The 19,966-nt window shown below is 45.8% G+C and overlaps 1 protein-coding gene across 1 annotated transcript in view; it reads left to right on the plus strand.

Moving 5' to 3' along the window:
* Positions 1–19,966, plus strand: part of LOC137426650 (ribosomal protein S6 kinase alpha-3-like) — a 196,638-nt gene that overhangs the window by 123,563 nt on the left and 53,109 nt on the right. The window contains exon 16 of the mRNA XM_078775236.1: positions 5,139–5,372. Coding sequence (XP_078631362.1) covers positions 5,139–5,372 — 234 coding nt within the window. The remainder of the gene's footprint in view (positions 1–5,138; positions 5,373–19,966) is intronic.

Below are 19,966 nucleotides of genomic sequence, written 5' to 3' on the forward strand. Positions count from 1 at the left end.
ACCTTTTTAAAGGTGCCAAACCCTAACGAAACCCACCGAACACTTGCGGAACCCCTCAAATTTGACAAAAAAATTAAGAAGAATTGCATCTTAATGCATTTTCTGTTCTTCTTTTCGGGAGGCGATCTGGGAAATGCGTGGTTTTGTTTTGGCAAGGGCCACCCTCGAATCATTTTCGCATGTAAGCCTGCTCCTTTCTTTGTTTTAATGTCCACCAGTTTCGAAAACGCATGCTCGCAGAGATACGTTGTAACAAACGGGGTGAGGATCTCAAGGGCAATTTTAGCGATGTGAGGATACCCTTCCATTTGGCAGCACCAAAACGTTCAGAGCATTGTTGTGCCGAAGAGTTGTTGTTGAGCCTGGCTCTGCTGGAGTCGATGAGGTCGTCGAGGTATTGGTCGTTGACATCTGCCGTTGCAACATTGAAAGTAAACGGCTGCCGCACCCATGCTGGGTATTGCTCTTGGTCGGGGAAGTAGCCGTCGAATGACTTTCCCAGCTCATCCAAGTGCGTGGCAATCGCTTGCTTCAGCTCCCCCGGTACAGCAGTGCCTCCAACTTCAGACTCATCTTCGATCCCGCTCACGCACTCGTCCAGTAGCGAAAAGTTTGCGAAGTTGTCGTTCTCTGTTCGCCACCTCCACAACGGTAACTTATTTCGGAAAGTGCTCAGCTTTTCTTCAGATTCGATGACATTCACTCCACCACCCTGCATCTGGCAATTGAGATGATTGAGTGCGTCGAAGATGTCAGCCAAGTACGCCAAGGCGAGGATGAACTCTGACTCTTGGAAGTGCGTTGCATGGCAATGCTGGTGTTCTCGCAAAAACAGGGCTAATTCTACACGCAAGGCAAAAACACGGCTCACTACCTTCCCTCGTGATAACCATCGGACGTTAGAGTGGTAGAGGAGGACTTCGAATTCAGAGCCGATTTCATTGCACAGCTCTTTGAAGATGCGATGATTCAGAGCACGGCTTCGCACGTAATTCACAGTTTCAACGACGATTTTCAGAACATTGGCCAGTTTTGGAGGCAGGGTTTTTGATGCCAGCGCGTGTCTGTGCAGGACGCAGTGCGTGACGATGATGTGTGGTGCATCGGCCTTCACCAGCGCTCCAAAACCGGAGTTGCATCCCAGCATGGCTGGAGCTCTGTCCGGGCAAACTGCAGACACCATGTTCCACGAGAGGCCGTTGCTTCTGAAGAAGTCATCTACAAGCTTCTTCACGTCAGCTGCCTTCTTCATTGTTGTGAGAGGCTTGAACCACCTTTCGAGGCCATTTTTCCCTGCAGAGCAGGGGTTGGCCTTTTTCGGGCACCGTGGCCCCCTTTTTGAAGCAATGTTTTATGGCCGGATGCCCTTCCTGCCGCCAACCCTGTTAGTCACCTCTTGCAACACACAGTGAATTACCAGTGAGAACTGGTACTCAATTTGCCGACCTCGGAAGGATGACTGATACAACGCCCAAATAAGATGAGCTGGCTCAATTTTGAAACGTCGGTGGTCTCATCGAGTTGAAGGCTGAGTTTCGTCGGGCTCGCGACTAAATCTGCATCTACCTGGGCAAGGATGTCGTCGATCCTGTCGTCGATTCTGCATCTGATGGTATCATTTGAGAGTGGAACGTGAGACAACTTGTTTTCAGCAGCTTTTCCCAGCATGATGTTGGCCATCTGCAACGCGGCCGGTTTGATGAGTGTCTCGCCAACGGTGTGCGGTTTGCCCTGCTTTGCGATCATGTACGCAACTTCATACGATGCGGTGAGGATCGGTTTGTCAATTGGAACGAAGCCGAGAGTGGGAAAGGAAGCACTTGTGTCGAATCGGACTCTCTTCAATTTGAATGCATCCAGCGTTGCATCTTTGTACTGCCCCTCGCCGTGCAGTTTTTTGAAGTGTTCCCGTAGTTTTGCTGGTGCTAGGCTGGAGTTGCTCAACTTGACATTGCAAAGCATGCATTGAGGCCACTGACTTCCATCCCGTTCCGTCAAACACGTGAACCCATACCGTACGTAATCCTCCCACCACTTCCTTTTTTTGCTCGACATACTGCAAAAAAAAAAAAAGTAACAAACAGATCTTAATTGAGTTCGGCCAAATAATTATATGACAAAAATTTTAAAAGGAACATGCTTAAATATAATCAGTACCCCTCTGAAAACTGAGAAATTTTAACGAAGAAAACGTAACTTATAGTTAGGATGACGGGATTTATATTATCTACTCAACTCTGTCACCTCAAATTCCATTATAATATTACATAGAAAACTGCGAATTGTTAGTTTTGAATTGCGACCAAAGGAGTTATATCACCTCCACCTAATTTTCTGAGTAATTCAATCATATTTTATAATCACCATCCACTTTTGACTTTAATATAACTGAACTCGCCCTGCATATCCACAAACATTTCCAACTTGCTTTTCAATTAATCAGTAACTCCAAAGTAAGGCGCGACCAATGACGCACGGCACACGGCAAGCTAATCGAGGCTATTCACTGGAATTTCCGAACACCTGCAAAGTCCAAAATCCCGTAAGTAAGTAAGCAAGTAAGCACCATCAACAGAATAATTAGCAAGTTGCTCATTTATTCAACTTACTACAGTCAGTGTGAAACAACTTATCTTGAACACAGACCAGAGAAACCATGAATGGGATGGGAATACAATTACAAATAACATTTCCATTTGTTCGTAACATACATAGCAAAATAATAATAATATTAATAATAAGCGTAATTACACATAGATTCAAAATCGATACAAAACTAAAAACAAAAAACAAATTGCTATGCATTTCGGAGGACCTCTGCCGAACCCATGAGACTGGCTCACTGAACCCTTGGGGTTCGGTCGAACCCAGGTTAAGAACCACGTGTCTATAGGATCAAATCCTCATATCCGAATCCAGATTTTGATGATATTGTCGTGTTGCCCCCTGTCGTGAAGACCTCAGGACGACAGATGACCAAACGAGCTTTCACTCCGAGGCGTACACCCAACTATGGCGGTGTTATCTCTTTATGGCGCACAATGGAAACGGAGGTCCCTGGTCTTATTTGAACGGACGGCCACGACAACGGTTTATCCGAACCACGAACAAATATACGAGACAGACAAATCAACAAATGAAATGGAACAAATAATGGTTTCATGAAATTAAATGCGGGCAGAACAAACCCAACGGTAAGGCAAACTAAGATTTCTAAATGAGGGACCCTCCTCACGGACTGTATAGAAAACAAGGGGAAAACGAAAGTAAAAATAAATGTGTATGGTGCTGTGGCTGGTACTCAGCTCTGGTCTCCCTCATATGACGGTTTGTGGCTGTCACAGGTCCCGCATCCCTACGCGGGAAAACACGCGTTGGCACGAAGTTGGGTCCACCCCCAGCCATTGGCGCAAAGCAGCCAAAATCCTCCCTCCTCCTCCGATTGCCACGATCCACCGGGCTTCTACCACGCCCCTCGCGAGCACATATTGCTCAAAGTGCAGCCACCTCCACCGACAGCCCAGGGATAGAGAGAGAATGCAACTGCTCACGATGAAGCCCAGACCAAGAGAAGAAAGAAAATGCGGTGCTTTGCCTTTTTACTCCAGGTGATGGAATATTCGACGATGACGTCACACTCTCACCAATCAAAGAGCACCACCGAATGGTCCCAACCAATTGTCCTTTGGGGCGTGGCCTCACTGCAATTCTTGGCGCCCATCGAGAAGATTCGAGCTGGGTGCTGTGGTCGTGTCTCGGTCCAGTCGGCAATTATGTTGTTTTTAATTCGGTGAAGAGTGCGTGGCTTGCCGCATGTGTTTTATAAGAACGAAGGGAAAAATCACAAGGGAAATTACACACGGGGAATTTGTCCATATGCCCTAACTAATTAGCAGAGCTCCACCCCTCACATGGAGACACACAAACGACCTTACACGAATATCCGGTCCTAACTTAAATACATCGAGGTGGCTTCTTCGCGACATACAGAGTATGCTAAACCTACACAGTTCTATCTCGCCGAAGGTATTTCATTACCTACACCCATACACATAACAATATGCTTCAATTATGTAATGATAATTGATCATGTTTCCAAGGCAAGGTACGTTTGAATAGGACGAAACAAAATGGCGGCTTAAGAACCCAGGCAGTGGGCTGAATGGCAGTGGGCTGACCAAGATGGTGGGCCGCCATAATGTTAAGGCTTTTTCAGTGTTTTTCTTATGAGCACCTTGTTAATTATCTTCAAAAATGGCGTTATAACACACCCAAACACACAGTTTTCATCATTGCAATCTGTTGGAGGTCCAGGTGTATGCCTGCAAAGTTTGGGACTGCTAGGTTTCATGGTTTTGGAGTTATGGAGGAGATGGCGGATGGATGCACACTGCCTTTTATTATTATAGATAAGAGGTCTAACACTGCTCCTCGTGGGACTATCGACAAATTGCATTAAAAGGCAATCCTGGACAAGATCACGAAATTCCTCCTCTGCCCTGTTTCTGAACCCAGTCTATCCCTGGCAAATTAATATTTAATATTTATTATTTTATTTAGTATTAATTTTATTTACTAATATTTATTTAATAATTAATATTTATAATATCACCCACAAGCAGTACTCTTCCCTCACCACAATCCTTTCTGAATTCTGAATGAACCTTTTAATCTCACTCTTCCTTCACAGCAGGAGCCTGATTATACGTGCCTAAATAGTCTCCCATCCCTAATCTCTATCCATACAGAACACTCTTCATTACTTCCCTGCTTCAGATCGCCCTTTTCTCTTGATATAATATTGTCCTTTACCTAGATTGCGACACTTCCTCTGATTTTTCTCTTTCCTTTCACACCTCTACATCTGGTGACCTTCGATTCCTCTCATTTAGCCAAACCAAGTCTCACTTCCTGCAACTCTATTGTTTATTCTCCTCACTATCTACTCTCGCTTCAACCTCCTCCATATTATGTGAACCCCTGATTGGCATTGGTAGAGGATGTTTTTTCAAGTTTTCTCTTTCTGCAATTTTGTTTCCTGCCTGCCCATCGCATTTAAATTTGCATCTTTCCTTTATCATAATTTATCACCAAAGGTTTTATGTTTTTTCACATTTTGATTTCTGTTTACTCTCCAGCTGGACAACGTGCTTTACAGTCATGAGGGGATTGTGAAGGTCATCGACTTTGACCTTGCCACACCTTTCATACATGGTGAAAAATTTTATGACGTCTGGGGCACAGATTACTATATGGCACCAGAGATCACAGAAGATGGCTACGAAGGTCCCCCAGTCGATGTGTGGGCACTTGGCATTCTGTTCAAGGAATTATTTTTTGGACTTGAATTTGATGGACGTAACTGGATTGAAGTGAGTAATGTTTGTAATGGTGTCATAATCTGAATGTAGTGTGAACGAGATGCTGATGCAAAGGGTGTTTTTCACTAAGGGTGTCTCGAGTGTTTCACATACAGTGTCTTGAGAAGGTATTCATACCACTTGACGTTTTTCACATTTTGTTGTGCTGCAGCCTGATTTTAAAATGGATTAAATTCACTTTTTTTTCTGACCTACACGTAATACCCCATAATGTCAAAGTATATATATTTTTTTAATATATTTTTTACAAAATATTTTAAAATGAAAAGCTGAAATGTCAATAAGTCTTAAACCCCTTTGCTATGACACTCCAAATTGAGCTCATGTGCATCCAATTTCCTTTGATCGTCCTTGAGATGTTGACACAACTTGATTGGGGTACACCCGTGGCCAATTCAATTGATTGGACATGATGTAAAAAGAAACACATCTTTCTACATTAGGTCCCACAGTTGGCATTGCATGTCAGACCATTAACGCTATGATGAAGTCCAAAGAAACTGTCCGTTTTACTGAGATAAAATGTTGAGGAGGCATAGATCTGGGGAAGGGTATAAAGCAATTTCTAATGTTGGAAGTTCCAAAGAGCATAGTGAGCTCCATCATTAGGAAATGGAAAGAATATGGAACTACTCAGACGCTTCCAGGGTAGTCACTTGTCCGACCAAACTGAGCAACCTGGCAAGAAGGACCTTTGTCAGGGAGGTGACCAATAACCTAATGACCACTCTGACAGAACTACAGGGTTCCTTGGCTTAGAATGGAGAACCTGCCGGGTGGACAACAGTGCAGCACTTCACAAATCTAGGCTCTATGACAGAGTGGCCAAATGTAAGCTACTCCTGAGAAAAAGGCAAATGACAGCATGCCTGGATATTGCAAAAAGGCACTTGAAAGACACAGAGCATGAGGCAAATGATTATGTGGTCTGATTAGACAAATATTGAGCCCTTTGGCCTGAATGCGAAACGCTACGTCTGGCAGAAAAACAAGCACAGCTCATCACCCATCTAAGCCCATCCCTGCCATGAAGCATGGTGGTGGCAGCATCATGCTTTGGGGGTGCTTTTCAGCTGCACGGACTGGAAGACTTGGAAGGATAGAGGGAACAATGAATGGAGACAAATGCAAGCAAATCCTTGAGGAGAACCTGCTCCAGAGTGCAAATGACCTTAGACTGCGGTGGAGATTTACATTTCAACAGGACAATGACCCCAATCATACAGCCAAAGCAACACTGGATTGTCTTCAGAACAAATAAAAAAGCCCAGACAGAAAGCCAAAGCCCAGACTTTAATCGCATTGAGAATCTGTGGGAAGTCTTGAAGAATGCTGTTCACCAACACTCCCCATCCAACTTGACAGAGCTTGAGTAAATCTGCAAGAAAGAATGGGAGAAAGTCCCCAAATCCAGATGTGCAAAGCAGATACATACCGAAGAAGAAGAAGAAGATACTGAAGAAGAAGCTTTAATCACTGCCAAAGGTGCTTCTACAAAGTATTGACTCAGGGGGTTGAATACTTATGTATGTAAGATATTTCTGTATTTCACTTTCAATTATTTTGTAAAAAATTCTTGAAAAAAAGTTCAACTTTGGCAGAAAGGGGTACCATATTTATTGGTGTATTAACTGCGATGGTGTATTAACCACACCCGTTTTCCATCCTCAAAAAAATTTTTCATACTCCCGGCGAAGCTTGATTATGTTGGACTTGGAAGTGTATAGTCTTATCAGCCGTATCATCGGATACATGTTGGGAGATGTGTGTATAGCGTCAAACCAACAGATCATGGTGTCCCATTAACGCGTAGGCCCATGACGGGCTGGTCGTGAAGTCCTCAATGTCATCCTCCTTGCCTAAGCTCCTCGCCTTCAGCCTGAGAGCAAGTGTTGAGCAGGTGTTGCAACTGAAAAACGTGTAAATTAAAAATACTTTCTCATTTATTTGAGGCAGAGGTTAACATGGAGAGTTTCTGGAAACTGAGAGAGGGGAAGGCGATGGAAAGGGAAGGCAGTCTAGCTGCAATCTGTGCATTATTGGGAACACGTTTTCATGTTGTTAAATGCGAAAATTTAATCGCAGCATTACTCATGCACTCGAGTCACGGAAGTCCAAAAATGCTATAAATGACAGATGCGCGCTACTCCAAAAATGCACAAACAGAACACATGTAAAACGCAAACATACCATACTGGAATGTATGCCATTAAGAGTGTGGTAACACTCGGAAATGGTAGTGTTTTTATGCCTCCGGCCCCAAAGGTGGAGGTTATGTCGTTGATTATGACCTCCGCCGATCGCACCGCACCCCCTGCTTTTGGTTTGCACTGGCGGGAACGATGGTCTGTGTGGCAGACAGGCTGTTGGTTCCTTGCGGGTTATGTGGTTTTTACCGTGTGAGGCATAATCCGTGGCTGGTGCTCACCATTAAAGCTGGGAGGTGCCTTGATCAACTTAATAGATGAATTTGGTCCTCATTGGTTAGATTTTTTGCAGTATGCCGTCCTGACGAGGGGCGGTAGACCTGCATGCAAATCTGACCTGGCAGGAGTAATGCCCTGCTGGTGGATTAAGGGGTTTTACTCCTATTAAGAGGAGTGGTCCCAATTGTATGACCATGCATTGTGGCCCTCCGGGGGCATGATGCATGCGTTTGAATGACCATGTGCTTCCCCCTTGGGGTTGAGGCGCATGTGTAATGTTATTGGGACAGCCTTGTTGACGTTGTGCCTTGGCCATGGGGTCAAGGTGCACGTCCAAGGCTGTTCAAATGTTTGACTTTTTACCTTTTTTTCACAAGCAAAAAAGGCAGGCCTTTCCTGTGGCCCCAAAACAGGTAAATAAGCCCAAAATCTGGATTGGCGGCTCTGCTTGATGTTTAGCCAATGGGGACCAAAGAATAAATCTCTGTCTGTTGACAGAGTGGCCGGGCTGAGGCCTCCGGGACGGAGGTGACGCTTTGGTCTAGGACTTCGGTCCACAGGAGATTGGGACAGCGCTCGTCACGCTGTTATGTCGTTGATTATTACCTCCGCCGATCGCACCGCACCCCCTGCTTTTGGTTTGCACTGGCGGGAACGATGGTCTGAGTGGCAGACAGGCTGTTGGTTCCTTGCGGGTGATGCGGTTTTTACCGTGTGAGACATAATCCGTGGCTGGTGCTCACCATTAAAGCTAGGAGGTGCCTTGATCAACATACATATATATATATGTGTGTGTGTGTGTGTGTGTGTGTGTGTGTGTGTGTGTGTGTGTGTGTGTGTGTGTGTGTGTGTGTGTGTGTATATGTGTATATATATATATATATATATATATATATATATATATACTAGACGACCCATGACCCGTTGGGTCAATGTCAGTTTGAATAGATATGAGAATAGAACTAAAGCGAACGCTGGACATCATCAGGGAGATTATTTGGGCCAGCAAGCCATAAGGCTCACCTCTCCAGCGTTCTAAATCACTTACCTGTGACACGTGATTTCGGCCCTTATCTCCGATCACGTTTTTTTTTTTTTGTTTTTTTTTTTTAGAAAAAACACGCGACCCGTGGACTACCACGATTTTGTTGTCAGAGGACACTTCTGATGACGATGTCTTTGTCGACGATCCTCCATTTACATAAACTCGCACGTTCTCTTTCCTCTTCTCTCGACTGAGCGCCACATACAGCTGACCATGCTGGAAGACCGGTTTCTCCAGGTAGACCAGCACATTCTCCATAGTTTGCCCTTGCGCCTTATGGATCGTCATTGCGAAGCAGGATTGTATGGGGAACTGGCAGCGCTGCAAAGGGATATCCTCAGCTTCCGACAGATTTAGTCGGATCCGAGGGAGCATTACAGTTTCGCCTTCAAACGTTGAACTTATGATCCTCGCAACTATAATATTTCGAAGCATGTCCTCAACAATCATGCGCGTCCCGTTGCAAAGTTTCGGAGGGTCCAAGTTCCGCATCAAAATGATAGGGGATCCTTTTTTGAGCTCGAGGTTGTGCGGCGGCAATCCCGAGACTTCAACGGATTCTAGGAATTCCGTTGGGAAGTGCGTCGCATCAGTACCCTCAGTCACACTGTTGAACGCAGCATACTCCTTGCTAGCACCAGGGAACCTTGTGATGCATCTTGAATTGATGTTTCGCATCATATCGTTGAGGGGCACTAATATAGACCTTGCTGAAAAAACCTCCATCGGATTGGTGAATGATGGATATATGGTATCGATGCACTCATCGAGCCCACTCGCTGTCAGCAGTATATCCTCTGGCAAATCTATCTCATCATCCGCATTTTTCTCGATTCTATCCTCGCCGATGTCGAGCAAAAATCTTGAAAACTGCCCACTTCCGTCGGTCAGTCGCATATTAGTTCTCAAGTGAAACATTCCAAAGCACTGCCATAAGTAGGACTTCTTTATGCACGCATTCTCAACGTCAGCATCACACCCTCTTTTCACCACGGGCAGAAGTTGATGGAAATCACCACAGCATATCGTCAAGATCCCTCCAAAAGGCTCGTCTTTGTCACATACATCACGCAACGTGCGATCCACAGCCTCGAAACTCTCTCTCCTGATCATAGGACACTCATCCCACACGATGAGTTTTGTACTTCGAAAGAGGTCTGCGATAGTGGAATTTTTATCGATGTTGCATACGCCATCTTCCCTCGGTGTCAGAGGGATTTGGAACCTTGAGTGCGCTGTACTTCCACCAGGCATGAGGGTAGCAGCTATGCCAGATGAGGCCACCGCAAGGGCAACTTCTCCACTCACTCTCACTTCAGAGAGAATCAGGTTAATAAGAAACGTCTTCCCTGTGCCTCCAGGCGCGTCAATGAAAATCATTGATGACTGATTCGTGCGGATGTTGCTATTCGCGTCCATAGACGTGAGGTGTGATTCGTTGTCCGCGTCCGTAGCGCTGTCGGAGGGTTGATACGACATTCTTCCTGCAAATAATATTGTGTTTGTGCTATCGTTTTGCCGATCATCAAATGACAAATAAATTACATTGTGAAAATTAAAGATTTCAAATAAACCTATTTAAAGTGTATGCGCATATAAATAATTTTAAAAATCGAAGAAATATCTCTCGGTAATTTCCTGACACATATTTTACTTCCTGGTAATAATGTTGAATGAAATAACGAAGATATATACTGTATGCCTGTTATTTTAGGCGGTGTATTTTCGTATATCAACGTGGCGTGATTTTTAAAATATATCTCTGCAATTTCCCGTGTGTGCGTGAATGTTCTCAATTATTTCTTTTACCGAGTCTAAAACCATCGATAAAAATGAAATCAGATGGCGACTTAGATTGAAGATAAAGGCGTGAGACAGACTCAATGGCCTTGAAGATACAAGCCTTTCAGAATTCATTTCGTTCTATAAACGGAAACTTTCATCGGATTTTCTTCCCGTTTTTTTTCAACCGAGTCTAAAACTATGTTAGCGACTGTGAAGAATGAAATGATATGTCGAATTTGATTTGAAATAAAACTGAGAGAGAGAGCAAGACACCACGGGCCTACAAAACAGGCCTCAAAGCTATGCGAGTTAATAAAATGGTGGATATTACTACTCTCTCAAAGGGGTAAGCCACGTCCCCGGACCGATCGAATGTTACACACAAACACGCAAGATTTCAATTTAATAATTATATATATATATATATATATATATATATATATATATATATATATATATATTTATATATATATATACATATATTTATATATATATACATATATTTATATTTTTATATATATATATATATATATATATATATATATATATATATATATATATATATATATATATAGTTCTACATATATACATATATACATATATACATATATACATAGTCATGTGAAAAAGTAAGTACACCCCATGTAAAGTTTTGACTTTTTCAACATATTTCAACATACAGCTATTTGATCTTCATTTCAACAATATTGAAAGATAAAGGTGATATAATATAACAAATATCATGAAACATTTACATTTTGTAGTCCATTGTATAATTTAAATAAACATAAATGCAAATTTCGCATGTGGAAAAACTAAGTACACCCTTGGCTCTAATCGGTGGTATTGCCCCCTTTGACAGAAACAACCTCAAGTAGGTGTTTCTTATAACTGTCTACCAGTCTCTGACATAGACTGGGAGAAATTTTTGCCCACTCCTCCATGCAGAATTCTTTCAGCTGTGCGATGTTTGAGGGGTTTCTTGCATGCACAACTCGTTTCAAATCCCCCCACAACATCTCGATGGGATTCAGATCCGGGCTTTGACTTTGCCATTCCAGAACCCGCCATTTCTCTCTTTTCAGCCATTCTTTGGTGGATTTACTGGTATGTTTAGGGTCATTGTCATGTTGCAAGGTCCACCTTCGGTTGAGCTTCAACTTTCCGACAGATGGCCTCACATTATCCTCAAGCACCCTCTGGTACAATGAAGAATTCATAGTGGAATCCATGATTGTGAGCTGCCCAGGCCCTGATGCAGCAAAGCTGCCCCAAACCATAATATTTCCACCACCATGCTTTACAGTTGGTATCAGGTTCTTGTGGTCAAATGCTGTCTTTGGTTTTCGCCAAACATGTCTTCTGGTACTGTGGCCAAAGAGCTCTACCTTTGACTCATCTGTCCAGAGCACATTGTTCCAGAAGTGCTGGTCTTTGCCGAGGTGTTCATTGGCAAACTTTAGTCTTGCCCTGATGTTCTTTCTGGACAGCAAAGGTTTCCTCCTGGCACACCTCCCATGTAGATCAAATTTGTGCAGCCTCTTTCTAATGGTAGACTCGTGCACTTTGACATCAACAGTGGCAAGAGCTACCTGTAGGTCCCGTGATGACATTCTGGGGTTCTTAGAGACTTCTTTCAGCATCTTGCGGTCTGCTCTCGGGCTGAACTTGCTGGAGCGGCCTGGCCTGAACAAGTTGGCAGTTGTTTGGAAGCTTCTCCACTTGTAGATGATCTTCCGGACAGTCGAATGATTGATTTCAAATTGTTTGGAGATCTTTTTAAATCCCTCCCCAGACTTGTAGGCATCTATAACCTTCTTTCTGAAGGCCCCAGAGAGCTCTTTTGATCTAGGCATGGTGACGCCACACACTTCAACAACAAAGAGCAAACCAAACTAAATGTCTGAGGTTTAAATAAGACAGGTTCCTCCAAGATCTTCTCGAACGATGTTCTAATCATTTGCACCTGAGCTGGTGCACTTGATTCTAATTTTAGGTATTTGAAGTCGTGATAAATGTCGGGGTGTACTTACTTTTTCCACATGCAAAATTTGCATTCATGTTTATTTAAATTATACAATGGACTATAAAATGTAAATGTTTCATGATATTTGTTATATTACATCACCTTTATCTATCAGTATTGTTGAAACTAGGGCATTGCCCGTACTATATCTATATCTAAAATTATATCCCCCCCCCTCTATTTACATGAAATGGTTTGGTCCAAAGCGAACGGCTTGTGAGTACAGTGACAATCCCCCCCCTCTATTTACATGAAATGGTTTGGTCCAAAGCGAACGGCTTCCGGAGTTTGGTAAAGAAATCGCCATCGCGTGCACAAACGCGCAGGAAAGCGAATGAATCGCAAATTCGTTTTTATTAGTTTTAAAACATAGTTTAACGCCAACATAGTTTGCAAACGTGAAATAAATGAATACGCTCTCAAATGTGCCATCCGAGGCAGAGTGTGTCCGCCACGTTCGGCACACGCGATAGTTCGCTGCTCTCTGATTGGTTGAATCGTTTTTTGGACATAGCTCGGTAAGTAATTGTCCGATTAATATGAAACCTTGAAAAGGCACATCCTCGGGTCCCCAGCAATATACCTGGCAAGTTAAAAGTATATCGGACCCGTGGTTGTCGAGAAACAGCGGTCACAGACAAACAGACGTACAGACGTACAAACGTACAAACGTACAGACAGAGATTACTGGAATTATAGATAGATGAAGATCAAATAGCTGTATGTTGATGAAAAGGTCAAAACTTTACATGGGGTGTACTTACTTTTTCACGTGACTATATATATATATATATATATATATATATATATATATATATATATATATATATATATATATATATATTGTTATAGATCGCGGTTAGATGTTATAGACCGAGCGGTGGTGTAAGACCGCGACCTAACAAAACTCACCCGATTCACCCAGACTTTGGCCGTATCGCACCGTAGCTGCCCAATGAGGGGAAAAGACAAAAACGACGAATGCAAAGAGGAAAACGAAGGCAAAGAAGTTGGAAATACTACTAAATTTATTTACTATGTACACACATAAGCAAGAAGAAAGCAGGCACGTTTATTTACAGGCACATGAGACGCAGGTGACACAGTGAAAATGATTAGCTTATGCAGACTTGACTTAACTACCCAGGACAGCACAAACAAAGACACTGACTCACTCGGGGAATGCCAGGAATGGCAGAAGGTGGACGGCTGGAGGTGCACGCTTGGTGGAGCCAACACGGAGCTTGGTGGAGCCAACACGGAGCTTGGTGGAGCCAACACGGAGCTTGGTGGAGCCTTGGTGTGACGGGTTCTCTCTTCTCTGTAAAAGCTCAACCGTCTTGTCTCTGGTAAAAGCTCAACTCTTCCAGTCTCTTGCAAAAGCGAATCTCTCTGACTCCTCTCCACGGCTTGGGCTCCCTTGTGTCTGCCGGTAAAAACTCATCTCTGGTCTCCTTTGGCCACACCCCTGCCTTGGGTTATATAGGCCCCCGCCCCTCAACCTTTGCGAACCTCCCCGACCGCTCTTCCTCCGCCCTCTGTAGCCAAACCCCTGGCTCATGGTTGGTCGAGCGGGGCTGGTTCACTCCTCCCCCTCTATGACGAGGTGGAGACACGCCTTTCTTCCCTGACTCGAGCCTCGTGGTCAATGGCGGTTATTGGAGGGGAGGTGATTGGGAATCGAGGCTCAGCAATGACGAGAGGGGATGTAATATGGCAATCGAGGGTCGGCAATCACGAAAGGGGGGATGTGAAGGAAATGGGGATTTCTGGGGATGGGAATGGAAGGGGATCTATTCTCTTTCACTGGTGCAATGGAGTATTTCAATTAATGGGAGACACAGCCTTATCTTAAAACACAGAATAAGATATAACTATCGAACATGAATATCCTATGATTGGCTGACGTGTATGCTTGTGGACTATGGGACGCCCTTTTGATCTTACACAGCTCCGGAGGCAGGAGGCACAGCACAACAACAATAATAATAATCATACAGCACACAATAAAAAAAAAAAATATGCAGTCCTCATATCCACAACACTGCACTCTCCTCCTCTTAGGCACGTCCCGGGCCTACAACTTTTAGCTTTAGCGTGACACGTAGGTGTAGTTCCCTCTATTTTTAACCTGACCCTGAGTGCGACAGTTTAAACATAAATAAATGTGTCCCGCTGCTCCATTGCACCCTGCCTAACAGACTTTCGCCCACAGTTAACCGAATTGCGGAATGGTCTTCAAACTATACACTGACGGTGGGGAGCATTATTTACAATGACTCTGCTTTTATTTACAAAACTAACCCAGGACCTGTAATTGTTCTTTCTGGGGGGAGGACAGTCTGCTCTGCATCAATGCACCATTAAAGCACCCAAAAACGCACCAATACACACCCAAGCACCAATCGGTGCAGTCCCCATTGTTCAATGAATAAAATAAAACCAACAAACCCAACCCTGCAGGTGTCTCTTGCTCTTCGGCTCCCTCTGCTGGTTATTATTATTTCTTCCAGTTGTTGTCATTTTCATTTGCTTTGCTTACTGGCGGCCTATTTGCAATAAAGCTTGCCCAAACGTGTCCATTTTATTTATCTTTATTTATGGCCCACAGGGCCGACTACGTGTGGTTCACCTGTGGGGCATCGGTGCCCTGTGGCCAAGGTCCGCCAGCAAGATTTCGGGCCCTCATGGCCGGTTCCAGCAGAGGGGCCTTGCCCCAACCCATGGGGTCCATAAGTGGTGCTCGGCCACTGACATGTGGTCCATAATGTGGTGCATCGATGCAGACAGCTGGTTCTGGGAATTTCGGGCGCACAATGGCCGACCCACGCACGCTCCCCCCGGCGCCCAACGGCGCTCAGGTCCTCATGTGGGAGACAAAAGGGGGGACAAGACAGATGAGCGAGGGGTAAGGTCTCAAGGGTACACATCAAAAAGGCAATGCAAGGCGAAATGCGTACGGAGGGCGAAGTGAGAAAGCTCGTCCCTACCGTACGTCACCCCCCTGTTACCTAGCCCACCCTTGCCCTTACCCCATATGTACAAAACCTACACATTACCAATTCGTCACTACTGTCACGTCCTCCCCATATTTCCCCTATACCAAATTCGTCACCACAATCCCTCTACTTCAAAAATTTGCCATCATCAATTCATCATCAATCCTCATAAGGAGGAAGAGATGGAACATCAAAGCACAATGTCACACCCACGTCATGATGCGTCTCACATTCCAAACATTTGCACAATAAAAAATAATAAAACATGGCATGGTGTGGAGTTACCTGTCACCTCCGGTGAGTGGGTGCAGATGGTGCGAGGAGATCCTTCATCCTAACTATCCTCTAAATGACTTTAACACACTTTACACTACCCGGGGTCTTTCTCCGGCCAAACCATTGGCCCTCTTACACTATGGGTTCTAAAAACCAATCCCCATTGACCAAACTGTGGTGCTTCTCAATTTGGGGTCTCACTCCCCCGATTCATCTCCCGGTGCCCTCGCACAATTTCTGGGCCGCGACGTGTAGCTCTCCCAACAGGTCTACCCACCTGCACACCTCCACCACTGTAGTTGCCACCCGAGCTTACCTAGCTCCTCACCCTAACCTATCTAACTGGGGGCAGCCCCTCTCCTGGCTCTGTCACCCCATGGTGCCCTCTGGCACTGGGCTACCCGGGTCCGTCCTCCGGATCCTCGGGCCCCATCCACAACAACTACTACCGGCTCCCAGAGCCCACCTGCGGCCTCACCTGGCCGACATCCTTACAGTGGTGGAGTGCCCAAACCAACTACACACACTAACAGGCTACACGCCCAGCCATTTCCACAACACTAATGCACCCATCCAAACATCATTCTTCCAACCGCACCACAGATGCCAATATCCAACCACAATTTACCTGTACCCTCTACCTAACACTTACACTACCCGCCCCGGGTATCCGTGATGGGGGTCCACTCTTCCCCCATTCACACCTTCGCACCATCCACTCCACTCCACAATTTCCACCATACTCACTCCACGACCATCCATTCCAATACTCCAGACCATTTATTCCATACACCTGTCTTTCATTCACCTGTTGTTGCACACCTGTGCAATCCTACCTGGTGCCACCTGCACCCTCCTCCTCTTTCTGGACCAGTTGGTCAACGCAACACACATCACCATCACTCACTCATACACTGCTCCACACACCTGTTCAGTTGCACACCTGTGCAATCACACCTGTTCCATTCTCACCTGTTCAATCCTCACACACACGGCATCATCTCAGCTAACTTCTCCCCTCTGAAACTTGCGCTTCCCAGTCGTCCCTTTAAACTATTGCGCTCCCACGTCATTATCATCCATACTAATCTACCTGCGTCCCCACTACAGGTATCAGTCACTAACTAAACTTAACGTCACCTAATGTCAATCTTCGCTAGATCCCTACACACCATATCCTAACCCACCCGGGCTAGTTTTCACTGCCATACACCCCATAATCTAGTGCTCCTTTGCCCCCACCTGTGAGGGATGGTGGATTTGCCATCCCACCACATCGGGGGTCTCTCACTACCAATTTCGCTCGTCCAAATCCAACAATTCAAAAATTTTCCATTTACTGCCAATTCCATTTACTTTTCTAAATTTCGTTTTAAATCACTATCACTATCACCATCACCCGTCTACTTATTACATCCTCTCGGTGCGCCAATTCACATCACCCGTCTACTTATTACATCCTCTCGGTGCGCCAATTCACATCTACAGCCCGGCTTCGTACAGCCGAGCAATGAACGCGGGTCGTTTTGTGCCAGCGGCTGGATACGTCCCGCATTCGGGGCAGGGACGGAGGCTTACCCGGGCCGAGATCCCATGCACCACTTCGGCGTGGAGCCATCCAATGTCCCGATCTCGACCTGCCGGCACGTCTCAATAGAAAGTGGTCGCCATGACGACCCTTCCTATCGAGCTGCCCGCTCCGCCTTGTGGAGCCCGGACGCGGCCGCTCCACGCGAGGCCCAGCGTGGATCGCGCACGGCGGTTCTTTCGAAACCGCCGTGGTTCGGATCCCCGCCGGTTCTCGCGGCACGCGAAGCCCGGCACGCACCGAGGGCCCGATCCGGCTAAAAGTCGACCTAACCTTTAACCCGGTTATCGTCGACGCCTCACCTGGATGCCTACAAGCATACGCTACCCCTTTCGTGCTCATACATGCAGCCGTTTCCATGCTCTTGGTCGTACCTTCTCTAACACACCTCGGTACACTCATTCCGCTCACCGACTTGGTCACACACCTGACCACCGAACACTTTGGCACACATTCGTTGCTCGCACACCTCACCAATACACCGCTTCGCGCCCCCTCCTCGGTCACCTCCTCTGTGACAATCACAGGTGTGCTCTCACCCGCACACCCAACCACGTGTCTCACTACCAATTCCAGCGTGCATTCCCACTCACGCTCTACCATTCCAGGTGTGCATCCTTCTATTCCAGGTGTACATCCTCGCTCACCTGCCACAACCAACTCACGCTCCGTTTCACTCTCACTACTCTCACCTCCACTCTCGGTCGCGCACTCACCCTTACTCTTGACAGCATGCGCTTTCCCCATGCACCCGTCCGTTACACACCTTTCTCGCGCATCCTCTCGCGCACACTTTTTCGTTACTTCCTCCGTAACACTCACCACACCGCGCTTCCCTGTGCTCCCTCGCACACGCGCTACGACCGGCTCACTCCTGACGGCACACTCACTCCTCGGCGTGCACTTTTTCCTCACACACCCCATGGTCGGACATTCTCGCACACCTCTTTTTTCGCACACCAGACCTGTCGCACACCTCACCAACGGCCTTTCACGAACACCCGGATCCAATCCAATCCCCAAGCCGACTGAAGCTTTCCTCACATCATATACATTGCCACTCACCTTGGCACCTCGTCCCCGCACCTCCTTTGCCACCTGCAAACTTTTTATTTGGTTAGTGAGCACCGCATCATGATTTGAACACAGACCTTGTACATATTCCATGACTTCCTCCTTTATCTCCCTCTTAGTTTCTGTCCGTCCCTTCTTAATTTCACTCACCTCTTCTCCCACTTCCTCTAATTTTTGTTTAACCTCTTTTATTTCTCGGTGCGTCCCCTCAAGTTCGTCCTCTAAGGCTACCGTGACCGTCTCTATGTGCATCCTTACCTGCCGGTCCTTTGTCTCCATTATCTCTGTCACCTCGTCCACCCTCATTGTCAGTTCCTCCCTTACCATCTGACATTGCCTCTGCGTCGCTATTAATTCGTTTTTAATTTCTTTTTGTGTCGCCTTCAACCCTCCTAGTACCGCAGTGTTCTTTTGAACCTGCTCCACTAACTTCGTTTGTCCCTCCGTCAGCTGTTCCACCTCCTCCGTCAGATCTTCTATTCCCCCTTGTAACTTAACCGTATTATTCCTCACTTCTTTCTCTATACGCTTTTCGCCTCGCTTTACCTCCTCGCGCAGCCCCGAGACCTCCTCACTCACCCCTCGTCGTATTTCCTCCATCTGGTTCCCCATCTGTTCGATTTCCCGGGCGGATTGTTCCCCTATTTCCCGCAATTTGTCCTCCATCCTATTTTCTAACCCCATTAACCCATTTTTCACCCCCTCTAACTGATTCTCCTGGGCAGCCATTCTATTTTCCACCCCCATTAACCCATTTTTCACCTCTTTTATCCCGTTGTCTAACCCCTCAAAATTATTGTCTAACTTCTCACCGGTACCCCTCGCTTCGTCCCTCATTACCCCCATTTGGTTTCCCATTACCCCCAATTGCTCACTCTGAGCATCCATCCGGTTCCCCATTACCCCCATTTGGTTTCCCATCCTGTTTTCCATCCCTTTGAAATTATCGTCTGTTTTTACCATAAAGGCCATCATCTGTTTCATAAACAGGTTCCAATTCATTGGCATCTCGGGTTCGGCTACCGCGACCATGGGCGTGGCTAAATTTGGTGCCGCAACAACCATGTGCGCGAGGACGCCATCTTGTGCACCTGATACACCCTCAACCACACCTTCTTTACTCTCCTCCACCCTTTCCTCCACATACATTTCCCCGAGGTCCTGGGTCGATTCTACCCCGTCTATCTCTCCCACCGGCATCCCGTCGCCTTGAACAGCCATGGCGCGATTTCAAAATTCGGGTTTTTATACAACAAACAAATTTCGGCTTTATAATTTCGAGCGCGTAAACGCGCTCCGGGTCCGATCTCACTCCTCGACACCAATTGTTATAGTACTAACACAATTGGTGTCCAAAATTTGGGCT

The sequence above is a fragment of the Myxine glutinosa genome, chromosome 1 (genome assembly GCF_964187855.1).
Source record: "Myxine glutinosa chromosome 1, kmMyxGlut1.1, whole genome shotgun sequence".
Classification (NCBI taxonomy): domain Eukaryota; kingdom Metazoa; phylum Chordata; class Myxini; order Myxiniformes; family Myxinidae; genus Myxine; species Myxine glutinosa.